The sequence below is a fragment of the Cherax quadricarinatus genome, chromosome 64 (assembly GCF_038502225.1).
Source record: "Cherax quadricarinatus isolate ZL_2023a chromosome 64, ASM3850222v1, whole genome shotgun sequence".
NCBI lineage: Eukaryota > Metazoa > Arthropoda > Malacostraca > Decapoda > Parastacidae > Cherax > Cherax quadricarinatus.
This window is the reverse complement of record NC_091355.1, coordinates 10,184,463-10,198,515: the sequence shown is the minus strand read 5'-3', so window position 1 is coordinate 10,198,515 and position 14,053 is coordinate 10,184,463. Positions and strand designations below refer to the sequence as shown.

At 38.1% G+C, this 14,053-nt stretch overlaps 1 protein-coding gene across 1 annotated transcript in view; it reads left to right on the top strand.

Annotated features, from left to right (window-relative positions):
• Positions 1–1,739: 1,739 nt before the first annotated feature.
• LOC128700017 (protein amalgam) overlaps positions 1,740–14,053 on the top strand; it is a 43,361-nt gene continuing 31,047 nt past the window's right edge. Inside the window, exon 1 of the mRNA XM_070098758.1 lies at positions 1,740–2,199. Within this exon, the coding sequence (XP_069954859.1) occupies positions 2,145–2,199 (55 nt within the window). The 5' untranslated portion in view covers positions 1,740–2,144. The remainder of the gene's footprint in view (positions 2,200–14,053) is intronic.

Below are 14,053 nucleotides of genomic sequence, written 5' to 3'. Positions count from 1 at the left end.
CCGGGGATGGCGAAACGTTTCACCAGGGGGTGGAGAAACGTTTCACCGGGAGGGGGGTGATGAAACGTTTCACAGGGAGGGGGCTGGCGAAACATTTCACGGGGATGAGGCGAAAGGTTTCACAGGGGGGGGGCCAAAGGTTTCATCGGGATGAGGGTGGCTGGCGAAACGTTTCACCGGGGAGTGGCTGGTGAAATGTTTCTACAATACAGAGAAGAACGGTGAAAGATGAGGAGTTCCACAATAAGGATACGCAAGTGTTGCGCATGAGTCTAATTTATCAACTTATCGGTTCTCTAAACCAAAACAATGGCTAACACGGCAGTAAAAGCTGCAACAATAGCCTTTAAAACCAAATCAAAACTAATAATCAAGTTCAAAGCTGCACACTGAGAGACCAGATATACGGAGAACTAACGTAATGGAAAAACTGTGTTGTTGATGTCAGCGGATTTGATAAGAGAGGAGATGCATGAACCAGCAAGACTGGATCTGGTATTTACCATAAGCGCGTCTGATGTGAGCCACATCGACCAGACCCCGCGAGGCCTGGTCATGGACCGGGTCGCGGGGGCGATGACCCCCGGAACACCCTCCAGGTATGATAGGACTCTTGGTATGAGCGACCATACGGTACTGACTTTCAAATTCATTGTGGTAAAAAAAACACGGAGATAAACATATTAAATATAAAGAATAATGAGAGAATTCATGAATGCAGTGTAATGAAAATGGAAATTAGGAAGAAAGACAAGAATAATATAATGGATTCCTTAAATATATAGTGCCAGGAATGGAGATGGAATTAACATTCAGTAAAGACAATAATAATAAGAGAACCCACCATCGTTCACTCAAAAATGCAGAGTCAAAAAAATGCAAAAACATGGAAAAAAATAAAATATAGAAGGAAACAGAATTGAACAAAAAATACGAATCTACAAGAAATGAGAGGAGAATCTGAGCGGAAGTTTGAGAATAACAAAATAGCAAAAGTTAAATATAAAATAAGTGTTACATACTCACACCAGAATAAATATAACACCAAGTGATCAGGTAAGAAAAAGATGTGTATAAAAAGTCAGAGAAAAAAAAAGATGACTAACGAAGATTAGAAGTAATCACAATGAAAGAGGAAGTGAGAGTATCCCTAATGATAACAGACACAATAAAAGTGGTAAAATCAGATAGTATATCACCCTGGGTACTGCAGCAGGAAGAGGAAGTACTCACCTGTTTGTGGGTGCAGGGGTCGAGTCACAGCTCCCGGACCCTTCAGTAAGGATCAAAAACAAAATCAGATAAGTGGAAAACTGCAGATTTTCCACTTAGAATTTTTTTTTAAGAAATGGCAACGTAAAAAATAACTAACATGACTGCAGATCTAATGAACTTCAGGAATTTTATGGCAAAAGTAATAGAATTAGGAGGACTGATAGATTGTGTCTCTTATTATTATTATTATTATTATTATTATTATTATAATACTTCTATTATATTTTCTATGTATAGGCAAAATAATAGAATTAAGGGGACTAGCAGATTGTATATTTCTATTCTTCTTCCATTATATTCTCTGTGCATGTTTCTATTGTTTTTGAAACACGTGGTAAACTTGTACAGGTCAGTGTTGGTACATATTAACATCGAGATCTGTACACAGATCTTTATTCTGCCTGAACCACAGCTCGGAAGCAGCCTTTCAATTTTATTGCTGATATTATTTTATTGTAGATAAAATAAAGAACCTGCATTATCTGCCAGTAAAGCTGCTGGTGCTGGTAACCTGGAAGGCTGTCAGCTACGGACACTGTTGGCTAGTTATGTGATCTTTCGTCAATGAGGTGTGGAGGTGACTCTGGTGAAGGGAGACACCTGTAGTGTTTCCTGACCAACAGTGTACCACCACCTGCTTCCATTCCTGGCGACACCGCAAGTACTGTCTGAGACGTGTGACGATGTCTCCTTGAGTTCGCAAAACGTGTGTCGGTCACAGGCGTTCAGCAGGAGAGAGCATAGAGGAGGCTGCCACACTCAGTCTGCTGGGTATCCCTCCCTCAGCCTGCTGGGTGACCACTGTCAGCCTGCTGGGTGACCACTGTCAGCCCGCTGGGTAACCAACTCCTGAAGACGGAGAGGTGAAAATGGAGGTTGGTCTGGGTCGAACAATCATCACACTGCTTCTTATTACAGCACAAGGTGAGTCAATGAGAAGTATGTTTGTACCTACTCACTAACTCTCCCTCTCCCCTCTCTCTCTCTCTCTCTCTCTCTCTCTCTCTCTCTCTCTCTCTCTCTCTCTATCTCTCTAGCCCTTTCTACTTCAATCTCTTGCTACCCTCTACCCTCGTACTATCCCCTGCCCCGCTGTTTTCTGTAACCTACTGATCATCCCTCCTCCCTTCTGCCATCCAATACCCTCGCTTCCTTCCCTACCTTGCAGCGCTGTATAACCCTTGTGGCTTAGCGCTTCTTTTTGATTATAATAATAATAATAATCTCTATCTCTCTCTCTCTCTCTCTCTCTCTCTCTCTCTCTCTCTCTCTCTCTCGTGGTGGTCGACACATAAGCATTTACCCTGGCTGTCACTAACGTATATTTTACTGTTGTTTAACGAGATAATTCTACCCCAAACATAGGGAAGTAAACAAGCTGAACACGTTTAGACAACTGAATACTCAATATCACGTTATCATAACAGGATCACAGACCCCAGGGGAAAAATATCTAAACGCTTTCACAAAGCTGCCTCTAGAATTCATAAAAAAAATTGCTACATGATAATATTGCCACCTTTTTTGTGTTAGCGCCTCAGTACAGCGAGACAGAAAGGAAAATGCGTGATTCATTTGTGGTTCCTCACTAGAGTTAAGTCTCATATCATGTACGGTTATTGAAGATAAAATCTCGGGTAGCTTCAAATTTAGGATCGATGAATATATGAGTGAGACTTGCACATGTGAAATTAAGACACATGTGCAACATCTGGGTATCTTCATTGTAGACGTTTCGCCATCCAGTGGTTTTATCAATACAAATTCTAGGACATAACTTGAAGACAGAAGGACTATATACAGAAGATGAGGTAATCAGTCCCTCAACCTTGGAGTAGGTGCGAAGAGCACCGTAGTCGTGGAGATTCTGAAGCAGAAGCAAGGAGCCTGGCGCTTATATAGTAACGTCAGGTGTAGCAGACGAGGGCATAGTCACTGGTAGGCGGGATTCCCCAGTGGAAGTAGGTCCTTCCCAAAGAGATGTACATAACCTTCACGACTACGACAACTTCTACTACAACTATCCAATCTCTTTGGGAAGGACCTACTTCCACTGGGGAATCCCGCCTACCAGTGACTATGCCCTCGTCTGCTACACCTGACGTTACTATATAAGCGCCAGGCTCCTTGCTTCTGCTTCAGAATCTCCACGACTACGGTGCTCTTCGCACCTACTCCAAGGTTGAGGGACTGATTACCTCATCTTCTGTATATAGTCCTTCTGTCTTCAAGTTATGTCCTAGAATTTGTATTGATAAAGCCACTGGATGGCGAAACGTCTACAATAAAGATACCCAGATGTTGCACATGTGTCTTAATTTCATCTTGTCGGTATTATATACCATTCTTGCACAACTTGCACATGTGTTAATAGGGTTATCAAAGCTTATTTTCTTGGGTAGTATTGAAAATGGGTTAGACAAATATTTTTTATTAGTGGATTTGGGTTTGAGAAAGACCTGCCTAGCATGGGCCAATAGGTTTGCTGCAGTGTTCCTCCTTTCTTATGTTTTTACAAGTGAAGTAAATAATACTGTGTACCTTAGTGACTGTCTAGGTTACAGAAGGTCATACAAACTTGTTTAAAACTTTTCTCAGAACTTAATAAAATAACTAACTAGGGTTGGCAGTTTATAAAATATATCTCCTATAATATTTTGGACAAAGCGACTCCCCAAATAAATTTTTTACAATGTTTTGAGAAAGTTTTTGAGTGGGAGTGTGCTGGACCGAGAGATAGACATAACACTATTAACACAAGTTTGTATCAGCTAAAGTAACTTCAACAGTCCCTAAATATTTACGAGACATTCAGCCTCCCTTACCTAGAACTGTTGAAAATGGTATAAAATACCTCAGGCTGAGGGACTGACCATTTCAAATATTTTTTCTCCAAGGTTGATGGACTGATTACATCATCTTTATTTCATTACTACTCTTCCTTTGTATTCGACTGAAGAAACCTACTGTGTAGGTGAAAGGTTTCATCAACAAAGTTACCCAAGTGTTGCACGTCTTAACCTTCAACTTATCTATGATGTTCCAGATCTTACATCTACTGCCAGATACATAATAACTTAATGTACTCTTTCAGCAGATTAATTTTCAGTCCGTATTCTTTAATGTAATATTAATATTTTATAAAAACTTTAGATCCTCTGACTTGAGCTTATGAGTTACGTTAAGATTATATTAATTATTTAAACATTGTTATCTTAGAGTTGTATAGCTTTAAACGCTATGACTTAGTTTTGAACAAAATATAATCTTTGTATGTAAACAAGAAAAAGAACTGTGACACTTCCTTGATAATGTTAGAAATCATTTAATCTCAGGGAAATTCACTATTTTTGCATATATATATATATATATATATATATATATATATATATATATATATATATATATATATATATATATATATATATATATACATATATATGTATATATATGCAATAAGATCACAGTAAACAGGTGATTTCAGCATATGCAAAACAACCACTGTGAAAGAATAGAGAAGTTCCAAGCGCTTTCGTGACTACTCAAATTATCAAGGAACAATCATTGTTCCTTGATAATGTGAGTAGTCACGAAAGCGCTTGGAACTTCTCTATTCTTTCACAGTGGTTGTTTTCCACACACACACACACAGTTAGTTAGTTAGTTTAATATGTTTATTATGCACCCCATACCCATCCTGTGGGCGGTAGTCAAAAGATTACAGAGGTACATAATGGGTCCAGGGACTGGGCCTCAAAGTTTTGATAGCTGAGCAAGCTACAGAGGCAATGAACTCACAATTTACAAAGGTAATGAACTCACAATTTACAAAGGTAATGAACTCCAGGTAGGTCTAGTCACAATCATTACAAGTTACAAAGGTATTTACAGATTACAGAGGTACACAATGGGTCCAGGGACCGGGCTCCAAAGTTTTGATGGCTGAACTAGGTACAAGGTAATGAACTCACAAGTTACAAAGGTAATGAACTCACAAGTTACAAAGGTAATGAATACTGTAAGAATGGTTACTTACGTTTATACATGGCTGCAATCATGAACAAATTTTAGAGTAATGAGCAATTCACACTTCCACACCCGGTCACAACTGTAGTGAGTTATTGGTGCAAATGTTGATTGCTGAGTCTCTCTCTCTCTCACACACACACACACACACACACACACACATACAAATTCATACACACACACACATAAACACACACACACACACACACACACAAACTCATACACACACGCACACACACTCATACTCACACACACTCATACACACACTCACACTCATACACACACACACTCAAACTCACACACACACACACACACACACACACACACACACACACACACACACACACACACACACACACACACACATGCACACATGTGGTAATGCTTTATTTACAGCTAGCAAAGTCAGGGTATTTCTCCAGAATGGTCTGTAATATACCACTGTGGATAAAATACTTAGCCATTTCTTGAACACTTCTGAGTGAGTTGTTTCTAAATTCATTAATTTTATCGCACTCCAGTACATAATGACGCAGGGTGTGACAATAATCCATCTGGCAAAGTTTACATTTCGTTTGGTCTACATCTGGTGGTGGTGATTTAACCTGCCAAAGATACTTGTAACCCAGCCGGAGCCGGGCGGTAGTGACATCCAAGAGTCTGCTTATTTTGTTGGATGCACCATAGACATGTGGCTCCTCCTGCATGATAGAATGATGATAGATGGACTCACTGGTGTCAATCTCCCTGAGCCTTAAGTCCATAAAATTCAGCTGAAGTTCTTTTCGTATTATTGTTCTCAAACTACTACCTGACAAGCCAAGATTGTAATCTACTCCCTCTTTGAAAGCATACAGCTTAGCCAATTTATCAGTTCTATCATGCATCTGAAGACCAATGTGAGATGGAATCCACAGCATGTGCACTCTGACTCCACTGTCCACAATCCTACCATACCTGTGTCTGGCTTCTGACACAAGCATGCCACAATTTATGCTTAATGAGTTGAGAGCATTTATGGATGACAGAGAATCAGTTACAATTAAACTGTCAATCTTTGATACATAGATGCATTTCAGTGCAAGGAGTATGGCAAACAGTTCTGTCTGAAGGGTAGAGGCCCAATTATTGATGCGTGCTCCAATTTCTTTAAGAGAGCCATCACTCTGTACGACAACAGCAGCACTACCAGCTGCACCAGTGGATTGGTGAACAGAACCATCAACGTAAATAATTTGCGAGAGTGTGTGCTGTGTGACTAAGTTATCAATACAGCTTAAGGCCTCATGTTTGGCTTCAAGGCGAAGTTTTGGTTGTGATTTAAGAAGTAGTTTGGGGGGAAATGGAGGAATGGTAGTTTGGAATGGGGTAATATTCCATGGAGCGGAGAAGTGCCGCTGTTGCCTTACTTGACATAGATCATGTATCTGATTCATGCGGAGGTCGGTTCCAGTCTTTTCGATCCATCTGGAGGAGTGTTCACCAGTGCTGAGGAAAGTTTGGAGGGCTTCTGTGCAGGGGTTTGAATGAGCTTGCCTGAGCATATTAACCCCAATTAGGATATTTCTTTCAGTAACACGATCTCTGATGCTTGGAATATCAAGTTCTTTTTGCATATTTAAAATTTTGGCAGTACGAGGGCATCCTAGGATGATCCTCATTGCTTCGTTCTGCAGTTTTTCCAGCCCTCCAAGCTTCCAGTCAGACACAAGAGCAAGTAGTGGCGCAGCATAATCAACCAATGATCTAATATAAGCAAGATACATCATTTTCACAATTTTAACATTAGCACCATACCTGGGGTGAAGCCCTGCCACAACTCTAAGTGCTCTTAGTCGTTCTTTGTACTGGCGACAAAGTCTTGTTACAACAGGTCCAAGTAGTGGAACCTCAAAGCCTAGATACCTGTATCTGCTTACATATTCTAGAAGAGACCCATCATGCAATTGGATCTGACGAACTGTGCCTCTCTGTCGAGGAGGACGCCTATTGAGTATCTTTGTTTTATCAGTAGAGATTATCAACCCCAGGTCCTGACACGAGGCTAGTACATGATTAAGAATGTTTTGGGTGTTGGAGAATCCGGTGGTGTGAATCATTATATCATCAGCAAAACTAATCACATAATTATGGGGCTGACTAGGCATAGCATTAAGTAATGCATTAATTAGAATATTGAACAGTGTGGGACTGAGCACACCTCCCTGTGGGGTTCCTAATTCAAAGTCTTTAGTTACACTTCTATGTCCCTGGAACAACACAGACGATTTTCTGTTGGACAGGTAGCCTTTAATCCAGCGGAGAAGCCATCCTCCAACATCCATTCTGGCAAGTTCACTAATTATTACATGTCGGTTGGCTACATCGAAAGCGGATTTAAGGTCAAGGAAGGTAGTGTAGGAACTGTCAGTGTGCAGGGTGAGAAAGGTGGCTATGCAATGATGCACACACACACACACACACACACACACACACACACATATATATATATATATATATATATATATATATATATATATATATATATATATATATATATATATATATATATATATATATATATATATATGTGTGTGTGTGTGTGTGTGTGTCGTGCCGAATAGACAGAACTTGCGATCTTGGCTTAAATAGCAACGTTCATCTTGCCATATATGACAAGTGAAAATTTGTGTATGCAATAATTTCGCCAAAATCATTCTGAACCTAACGAAAAAAATATATTTTACTGTGTTTGTTTAGTATTAAATTACTGTAAACAAATCTAAAATATATTTAGTAGTGTTAGGCTAAAATAAATTCTTCTTGCTATAATAAGGTTAGGTAAGTTTTCTAAGTTCCTTTTGGTGCAAAATTAAAATTTTTTACATCAACATTAATGAAAAAATATATCATTAAACGTATAAGATAAAATTTTAAAAAGGACTAAATTTTAAATGAGTTCTTGCTAATTGACCAGTTTTACATATTCGGCACGACATATATATATATATATATATATATATATATATATATATATATATATATATATATATATATATATATATATATATATATATATATATATATATATACTCGTAAAGAGAAATGATAAAAACTTAAAAAATATATCAATTTAAAGAAGCGGAGGAAAGAGGCTTACGACGTACAAGACAGGAGGTTGGACAGGGTAGACAGAGGACGAACTATTTACAAGGAGGGAAGAGGAAATAAAGGTTCATAAATGGAAGTTAGAAAACGCAAATGCGTGGCAGGAATGTCAGAAAGTACTTCTTCAGTCTGAGGCTGGCTGCGAATTATACATAACAATCAGGATGAGTAAAGAGTGGAAGTAGAGTACAAACACAGTTTGAAGAGTAGGTACGATACTTCCATAAGGCCAGGGATGGAGTGTAACCGTTCCTGAGAAGTTGTGAGGCACGACCAGGAGCCGAGAATCAACCCCCCGCAGTCACAAATAAGCAAGTACACCTAACTAAATACATACACACAATCTGGACTGAAAATCCAACTTTAAACAATAAATCACGCCGCCCAGCGCTGCACTCCAACACTGTAAAAAAGATGTATATTCCAAGCACATTATGACATCTATACTTTTATGCTCTAAGATTTATTACTTATGGCAAAAAAAAAAAAATTCTTAAACTTAGTGAATGATGCCAGAGTAGCGTGAGTGTCTGTCTGTTAGCGAACGAAGGATCGAGCCGCCACCACCACCCTTCAAAGATTCCTCACTAAATTAGCGCTTCCCATTAATATAATAAAAACAACGACAATAATAATAATAATAATAATAATAATAATAATAATAATAATAATAATAATAATAATAATAATAATAACTAAGCTCTCTGCACTTGGAATCTAGTTGAACAGACTGTAATATCATATTGCTACTTTTTAATATATATATATATATATATATATATATATATATATATATATATATATATATATATATATATATATATATATATATATATATATATATATATATATATATATATATATATATATATATATATATATATATATATATATATATATATATATATATATATATATATATATATGTATGTATGTATGTATGTATAACCGTGGCAAACATAAGGTAAGTAAAGCACTCTTAGTGATCTGGTGGTATTAACTTCAATACTTAAGGTAATTCACAAACAAGCTTGTACTGTAAACTTGGAAAGTTAGCAGTAGCCAGCAGCAGGTGTGACCACAAGGGACAACTTGGACAGGACAATCTTCCCACCGTCCACACCATCACTCGCAGAGCGTAGCTCCTGTCCCTACTGTACGTAAATGAGTCGGAAAACACCAATATATAACTGTGTTTTTTTTTTATGAACGGGGACTTTTGGTAGACGTGTTTGATACCATCTCTGTCAACCTCAAGCACTGAGCTGCCAATGATTTGACCTTTGAGTCGCCAATATCTCAAGCTCCCAGTGCCTCAATTATTATTATTATTATTATTATTATTATTATTATTACTTCTCTATGTATGAAACATTAAACCCCCTATTATTATTATTATTATTATTATTATTATTATTATTATTATTATTATTATTATTATTACTTCTCTATGTATGAAACATTAAACCCCCTATTATTATTATTATTATTATTATTATTATTATTATTATTATCATCATCATCATCATCATCATCTAAGCATGAAACATTAAACCCCTATAATTATTATTAATCTCTGTATGAAACATGAAACTCCCTATTATTGTAATAATATTATTATTATTAATATTATTATTATTAATCAATGCATAAAACACTAAACCCACTCTCTATAAATCAAACTTTCTCTGTTTCTAGATCTATTAAACGCCGTACCAAAAAATCTGTAAATTCTTTTTGAAATCTCGACGGTGCTGTCACAACATTTTTATTAAATAAATCAACACCTGGCGTGGATTTTTTGCCTATGGAAAAATTGATAATTTCCAACATTCCAGTTGAGTCTGACGTTTCTCCATCTCTGCTATATTCCATTTTACTTCGTTATAGAGGCATAAGTTGGTTGCGATGTTTTGGATATAGCGCCTCGTTGTTAAAGCCTATCTTAAGATATTAAATATTTCTTCGTTACAGAAGCCTAGGCTGGGATGTTATATTTTTTTCGTTATAGAAGCCTAGGCTGTGAGGTTCCATTCTCTTCGTTACAGAAGCCTAAAATGTGAGTTTCCATTTTCGTTATAGAAGTTTAGGCCGTGAGGTTCTGTTTTCTTCGTTATAGAAGCCTAGGCCGTGGGGTTCTATTCCTTCATTTATAAAGCCTACGCTGTAATATCTTACTTTCTACGCTATAGAAGCCTAGGCCGTGGGGTTCTATTCCTTCATTTATAAAGCCTACGCTGTAATATCTTCGTTATAGAAGCCTAGACTGTGATATATTCCGCTTCTGTTCGTTACCGCTGCTTATACTCCGATATTATATTTATCTTCGTTATGACATAATAGACAAATTTAGTGTATATATACCTGGAGAGGGTTTCGGGGTCATCGCCCCCGCGGCCCGATCTGAGACCAGGCCTCGTGGTGGATCAGGGTCTGATCAACCAGGCTGTTACTGCTGCCCACGCGCAAACTGACGTACGAACCACAACCCGGCTGGTCAGGTACTGACTTTAGGTGCCTGTCCAGTGCCTTCTTGAAGACAGCCAGGGGTCTATTGGTAATCCCCCTTATGTATGCTGGGAGGCAACTGAACAGTTTCGGGCCCGACACTTACTGTGTCGTCTCTGAGTATACTCGTGGCGCCCCTGATTTTCATTGCTGAAATGTTGCATCTCCTGCCGAGTCTTTTGCTTTCATAGGGAGTAATTTTCGTGTGCAAGTTTGGTACTAATCCCTCTAGGATTTTCCAAGTGTATATTATCATGTATCTCGCCTGCTTTCCAGGGAATACAAATCAAGGGACTTCAACCGTTCCCAGTAATTTAGGTGCCTAATAGTACTTACGTGTGCTGTGAAAGTTCTTTGTACACTCTCAAGGTCAGCAATTTCGCCTGCCTTGAAGAGGCCAGTTAGTGTACAGCAGTATTCCAGTCTAGAGAGAACAAGCGATTTGAAGAGAATCATCATAGGCTTTGCATCCTTAGTTTTTAAGGTTCTCATTATCCATCCTATCATTTTTCTAGCAGATGTGGTAGATACATTGTTGTGCTTTTTGAAGGCGAGATCCTCTGACATTATCACTCCCAGGTCCTTCATATTACTTTCTCACTCTATTGTATGGTTAGAATATGTTGTATACTCTGATACAGTTTTAATTTCCTCAAGTTTTCCATATCTGAGTAGTTGAAATTTCTCTTCATTGAACTTCATACTGTTTTGAGTGGCCCATTTGAAGATTTGGTTGATGTCCGCTTGGAGTCTTGCGGTGTCTTCGATGGAGGTCACGGTCATGGCAATTCTGGTGTCATTCGCAAAGGAAGACATGGAGCTATGTCTTACATCTCTAAGTCAGATATGAGGATGAGGAAGAGGATGGGAGCGAGTACTGTGCCTTGTGGAACAGAGCTTTTCACCGTAGCTGCCTCGGACTTTACTCTGTTTACTATTACTCTTTGTGTTCTATTTGTTAGGAAGTTATAGATCCATATGTCAACTTTTTCCTGTTATTCCTTTATCACGCATTTTGTGTGCTATTACACCATGGTCACACTTGCCGAAGGCTTTTGCAAAATCTGTGTATACTACGTCTGTATTTTGTTTATCCTCTATAGCATCCAGGACCTTGTCATAGTGGTCCAGTAGGTGGACAGATAGGAGCGACCTGCTCTAAACCCATGTTGCCCTGGGTTGTGTAATTGATGGGTATCTAGGTGGTTGGCGATCTTGCTTCTTAGAACCCTTTCAAAGATTTTTATGATATGGGATGTTAGTGCTATCAGTCTGTAGTTCTTTGCAATTGCTTCACAGCCACCTTTGTGGAGTGGGGCTAAGTCTATTGTTTTTAGTGAGTGTGGGATGACCCCTGTGTTCATGCTCCCTCTCCATAGAATGCTGAAGGCACGTAACAGGGGTTTCTTGCAGTTCTTGATGAACACGGAGTTCCATGAGTCTGGGCCTAGGACAGAGTGTATGGGCATGTTATTTATTGCCTTTCAAAGACTTGTGGCGTTAGGATAATATCAGAGATTTTCGAGATGACTAAACTTTGGGTCTCGTTCATAAAGAATTCATTTAAATTGTCGACCCTTAGTCTGGGTAAGGGCTCGCTGAACAATGAGTCGTATTGGGACTTTAGCATCTCACTCATTTCTTTGCTGTCATTCGTGTAGGTCCCATCCCGCCTAAGCAGGGGTCCAATACTGGATGTTGTTTTTCCTTTAGATTTGGCATAAGAGAAGAAGTATTTTTTTTTTTCAATTTCCTTTATGGCGTTTAGTTCTTCCTGAGATTGTCTCCTGTAAGATTCCTTCAACTTAAGTTCGGTATCTGCTATTTCACTGACCAGTGCCTCCCTTCGTATTTCACATATATTGCCCTCTCTCAGCAGCTCTGTAATTCTTCGCCTTCGTCTGTATATATATATATATATATATATATATATATATATATATATATATATATATATATATATATATATATATATATATATATATATATATATATATGGAGGGTGGAGGGAGGCAGACAAAACAATAAGCGTCGTTATCACCTACCATTATTCAGGCTAGAAAGTCAGACACGCTCACTTCAGATTATAATCCTTGATAAATCTGGTCCAGATGTGCATAATTTATTATGTTTTTTTTCAGATTTCAAATTCAGTGATCACGCTGACTCATTTAACATTTTTAAGGGTGGGCATGGGACTCTTAATAAAAATGTATATTGAAGATATAAAACATTTAAAATTCAAAAAAAAAATTTAAATCTTGTATTTATTTATTTTTCGGTTTCAAATTTAGTGATCACGTCGACTCATTTAACATTTTTGAGGGTGTGTGTACTATATAAATTTGTCGGTGTATGTTTTATAACCTGGATGAGAGGTGCTAGTGACATACACACACACACACACACACACACACACACACACACACACACACACACACACACACACACACACACACACACACACACATATATATATATATATATATATATATATATATATATATATATATATATATATATATATATATATATATATATATATATATATATATACATACATATTCATTCATTCAGAGTAGTCAGGAAGTGGAATAGCCTAACAAGTGAGGTAGTGGAGGCAGGAACCATACATAACTTTAAGAGGAGGTATGATAAGGCTCATGGAGCAGGGAGAGAGAGGACCTAGTAGCACTCAGTGAAGAGGCGGGGCCAGGAGCTGAGTCTCGACCCCTGCAACTAAGCCCCTCGCCCACAAAACCTTCTTCACCCCTTCCCTCCAACACGTCGGCAGTTTCTCACGGACAAACCTACCACTGCTTCCTGAGACCATGTATTTACGACAACTTTCAGAGTTAACTTTACTTAATAAAATAGGAGAAAATCATATATTAAAAGCAGTTATTGATATACTAAAACATCAAAACGAGTAAAAGGGAAAATTAAAAAGCTAAACAAGGAGTACCAACTGACCGCTTATTATTACAGGGGGAGGTTTTTCTAGTGGTAAAACTGTGACCAGCTCCATGGTGTTAGGTCGACTGAACAACACAATGATGAACAACACGACTGAACAACACGACTGAACAACACAATG